This window comes from Juglans regia, chromosome 16, assembly GCF_001411555.2.
Source record: "Juglans regia cultivar Chandler chromosome 16, Walnut 2.0, whole genome shotgun sequence".
NCBI classification, from domain to species: Eukaryota; Viridiplantae; Streptophyta; class Magnoliopsida; order Fagales; family Juglandaceae; genus Juglans; species Juglans regia.
The window spans coordinates 2,055,506-2,060,404 of NC_049916.1; the positions used below are offsets into that span (position 1 = coordinate 2,055,506).

At 32.5% G+C, this 4,899-nt stretch overlaps 1 protein-coding gene across 1 annotated transcript; it reads left to right on the forward strand.

The window, feature by feature from the left end:
* The first annotated feature begins 511 nt into the window (after positions 1-511).
* Positions 512-2,690, forward strand: LOC118344885 (probable aquaporin NIP-type). Its single transcript, XM_035686757.1, has 5 exons — positions 512-760; positions 1,070-1,291; positions 1,435-1,632; positions 2,039-2,100; positions 2,218-2,690. Exons 1-5 carry the CDS (start codon positions 653-655, stop codon positions 2,423-2,425), a joined length of 798 nt encoding a protein of 265 aa, XP_035542650.1. The 5' UTR covers positions 512-652; the 3' UTR covers positions 2,426-2,690.
* The last annotated feature ends 2,209 nt before the right edge of the window (positions 2,691-4,899 follow it).

The following is a 4,899-nucleotide window of genomic DNA, read 5'->3' on the forward strand; positions in this document are numbered from 1 at the left end:
CCATTTGAGGAGAAAGACTCTCGAGTAGCTTGTAATTCCTGCACCAATAATAACATTTAAAGTTATTAATTTTAAGATGGGTTATACTATATTGCATGTCATACTCTTGTCTGATCACTTCTATATATAATATGTGTTGATATTTAGTAACAATTATTAGATCAACTAAAAAATTAATGTATAATGTTATTATATTAATACACAGCACAGTATATGCATTTTTCCTTTTATCTACATTAAGTAATCATGTGATCATGCAAGAAGATCTATAAATAAGTTATAAACCTATTTGTGGACCGAAAAAGGAGAAGAAAATTACAAAGCTCGAGCTAGCTTAATTTCCATGGGCCACAAGAAAATAAAACATGAGAGTTGTGGTTAATTGTTATATTTCAGTTTAAGGTCTAGATTTGATAAGGAAGTAGAAGCACATGATACATCCGCAAACAACTCCCAAAAGCAGGAAAGCCATCAATCCTCCATTTTATAGGCATTTAAATTTCCTTCCCCTGACACCCAATTCTATTTTCTGTCAACGTACACATTGTTAAGAGAGGAGAAAGATATAGTCTGTTAATTAATTAGTAGTCGCTTTGAAATCAACGAATTAAGTTGCTTAATTAATTAATTACTCAATTAGGATCGAAGGAGAATGTCTTCACGCGAAATCACAATGATGGAAATAGGTGATCAGAGTTCGACAAGCGACAGAACCTGGGGACTCTGTACTTCATCCGAGACCGATCAGCTCATTCAAAAGGTATATGCAAATTATCAATTAATGCCACTGATCCATGTCAATTTACAAAACTAGAATATATTACTTACATACATATATAGAAGTGTTAGATTCACAAAAGTAAAACTCATAAACTAATATGCATGGTTAGATGGGAACATTATATCTATATTACAGTAAATAATGATTTACAATTTGATCATGTAACACAACAAATCATATCAGTATGTGAATTTTATTTTTTAAGAATCTGTTTGTGAACTTAAGATATTTCTCTAGCATATAAGCTAGCTGTTTGTTTATTTATTGATTCAATTTGTTTTGGGTCAGGTGATTGCTGAATTCATTGGGACATTCTTCTTGATATTTGCTGGGTGTGGTTCGGTTGCTGTCAATAAGATTTACGGTTCAGTATCATTTCCAGGGATTTGTATAGTTTGGGGTTTGATAGTAATGGTCATGGTTTATTCTGTTGGTCATATCTCCGGCGCCCACTTTAATCCGGCAGTGACCCTCACTTTTGCAATCTATAGGCATTTCCCTCTCAAACAGGCAGGTTTCGAATCCATCTTTTATATATATATATATATATATATATATATATATATAATATATATAACAATGAGCTTTTCTCTTCATTCTCTGAGACCATATTGATCTTATATATAATGTTTTTTTTTAATACGTACGTGCAGGTGCCTCTGTATGTCATAGCGCAGATATTAGGTTCAATTCTTGCTAGTGCCACGTTATGCGCTGTTTTCCCAGTCGACAAGAAGTCTTTCTTTGGAACAGTACCTGTTGGATCCAATATTCAGGCTCTTCTCATCGAGATCATCATCTCCTTTCTTTTGATGTTTGTTATTTCCGGCGTTTCCACAGATAATAGAGCTGTAAGTAACTCTTATCTCCTCTTTTTTTTTTAAGTCATGGTGTCTGTTATCTAAAAGTCTCTTGCAAGCGAGTTCATGCACAAAATCGCACATAAATACTGACATATAAGACATTCGTTAAATGGTACGAATTGAAGACAGAGATGATTTTCATGAAATTGAAGATTTTCTTCTTCTCTCAAAATTTTTATTTTTTTTGTTTTTTTTTTCAATAAAAAAACTATGTCAGCGTAGCACAAATCGCTAAATCGCTCGTAACTAGCAAAGGTCGAACATGCAAACATTATTCAGATTTACACATGATGAAGTAGTACTCTACCCAGAAACTGGATTTAATATATATCTTGCGCAAGATTTTTGGTGTTGATCAGCGGATCGAGACATAAATATATTTATATTCTTGCAGATTGGAGAATTGGCAGGGATTGCCGTGGGAATGACAATAACCTTAAACGTCTTCGTAGCCGGGTATATAATTAACAGCTTCAACTTTAGGGAAAATTTCCGAGATATTTTTTTTCCCAATATTTCTAGAAAATACATGATTAACATGCATGGAGTTTCGCCATTAATGATATATTTCAGGCCAGTAAGTGGTGCATCGATGAACCCAGCCAGGAGCATAGGGCCAGCTCTGCAAGTGCACATATACAAGGGACTGTGGGTTTATCTTGTAGGGCCACCCGTAGGAACCATACTTGGTGGCTTAGCCTATAACCTCATTAGATTCACCGACAAACCCCTCCGGGAGATAACCAAGAGTGGATCCTTTCTCCGGAGCATGCCCCGATAATTCCTGCATCATCATGTGCTGGCTAGCTTGTGCTCCCTACAAATTATATATCTTCACACTGCGCATGCAGCTAGCGTTTAATTACAACGTCGCCTAGCTAGCTTGTTTGTCATGCCACTATCGATCCTAGTATATATCATATATATATATATATATATATATAGCTTGTATTAATTAGGACGTTGGAGGAGGTAAAGACAAACTTGAACATGCATCGACATTACCTTTTTTTCTATTTAATTGTTGAACAAAAGGTACAGAAGTAGGTCGATCGTTTCAAAGTTAATTGTAATATGAAATAAGGTCATGTATGTATATGTATATGTATATATATATATATATATATACGTGTGTGTGTGTCTATGACAGTATGAGCTAGCTACTCCATCCAAATTAAACGTTAGAACATTGCATTTGGTTAATTTATATTGTAATCACACATATATTATTGTAAATTTCAAGTCATATATATTTGGACTTATACTTAAAAAAAAAAAGTCGATATTATTATGAGAATCTCTCGATCATTCAAATAATGTGAAATCTCGTACGACTACTAGTCTCAAATATGGTTACCCATTTACCACCATTTTTTACTCAATCTAACTTATAATGTAATTATCACATGAAACTCTACTATCAAATCCCTTATGTCCCACACCTCAAACTGATGATTTTCTCTAATATAATTTATACGACTTAATTGAAGCTCGATCTACTCCCAATATCAATTATATTTAATATTTCTCACCCTCATGCATTAAGAGATTAATTAGTTTCACCTACCACCCTCCTTTATTCAATATGGGGAATACATTACAACATATATATCCCTTTTTTTTTTCTTTTTTTCTGTCAGATCATTAATTTCATAACATGTACTGATATTATTGTTAGGTAGACAATTGACTTCTCTCCATTAATTCCCTCCGATCTTATTCATTTCTAGGATTTCTTGGCAAGTAGCACTTTTTCAAAGTGTATAAATATTTAAAACCTTAATAATTATGTGGTTCCGCTTTTTGTAAAAAATAAAAACATCTATCTGTTTGGGCTAATTGAGTTTGATCAAGGTTTAAAAAGTGATTTTAATAGCTTAAAAATTCTTTAAAAATAATATATTTGGTAAATTTATAAAAAATGCTTTAAGCACCTAACAAAATTTACCACTTGGTCTAGTTCCTACGTACGCAAAATGCTAACTACTTAACCCTAAGAATGCTTAATACTCATATAATTGAATCCTCGTTAAAATCATGACAAAGAGGAAGAGCTTTTATCTTTCAAGTAATGTGAGATCTCATTCGTACAATATTTATACCTATATTTATCAGTTAGTATGAAGTATCATAATCTTTGCGCAAAGATTATGATCCCTTAGATTCCTAGTATCCTTGTTGGGAAATTCTATCATAGGTGGGAGGACTCTAGTCCACAATTCTGGTTTAGATAGGATTTGATACTAGTTGTAACGCCTAAATTAAAAGCTTAAGCTACATCTAAGTCATACTTTAAAAAAATTGATGTACAATTAGAGCCTCATTAAAGTCATTATAAAGAACAAGAACTTATTTCTCTTAAATAATATGAAATCTCATATGCGCTTCCTATGTCATGCAAACTAGTTATGATACAGACATGAACACAAAACAAGCAACTTTACAATGACGCCACATAGCATCATCACATGGTCAAACTCAATCATTTACACATTGGTGTTGGATAGAAATAGGATTATTCTGACTGCTAGTTAATCAACATAATTAAAGATTGAGATTGAGAAAATATTCAAAACAAAGAGAAAACTTTGAGAGTAATTAATTTTATTGATAAAATTTGTAAGCTAGGTTTTGAAACTCACAAGCTAGGCTCAAATAGTATATGACAATATGAGATTACGAGAATCTTGCCCAAAAATGAAAAATTCTAAATATTATTGCATAAAAGTAAAATACTTAATAAAATAAGAATCTTGCAAAAAAATCTAGCCCAAATCGGAATTATCAAAACCATCCCTAAAATGAAAGTGAAATTTTTTTTTTCTTTTTGAAAAAGAAAAATAACTTAAATTATTGACGATTTGAAGGGACAACGGCTATTTTCGGGACCACTAAACATAGGCTGATGACCGCAATGTATGCACCAAATAGAGCTTTTTCGAATTAAAATCATATGCATGATTATGATATTTGATGCCAAAATTATAGTCAAAATAATGAAATGCGCACAATACCGTCCAAAATCCAAGAAATTTTCACCATTTTTTGTCGTATTTACCTTAATATGCCTTCTCAAAAATATAGTTCAATACTTATTATCAATACAAAATCTGTCAAATCGACATCATCAAATCCCAATTCCTTGCTTAGATATGGAGAGTGAGGCACGAGAGGCCCAAGGTCGGTCCCTATGTAATACGATGGATGAACCCAGTGGAATTCAGCATTATTGATAATTATTATTACCCAATGATA

Excerpts from the sequence above, each read along its gene's own strand:
- LOC118344885 (XM_035686757.1), top strand. The coding sequence starts at position 653 with ATGTCTTCACGCGAAATCACAATGATGGAAATAGGTGATCAGAGTTCG. Across the intron at positions 1,292-1,434 it reads GGCATTTCCCTCTCAAACAG|GTGCCTCTGTATGTCATAGC; the intron begins GCAGGTTTCGAA and ends ACGTACGTGCAG. Across the intron at positions 1,633-2,038 it reads TTTCCACAGATAATAGAGCT|ATTGGAGAATTGGCAGGGAT; the intron begins GTAAGTAACTCT and ends ATATTCTTGCAG.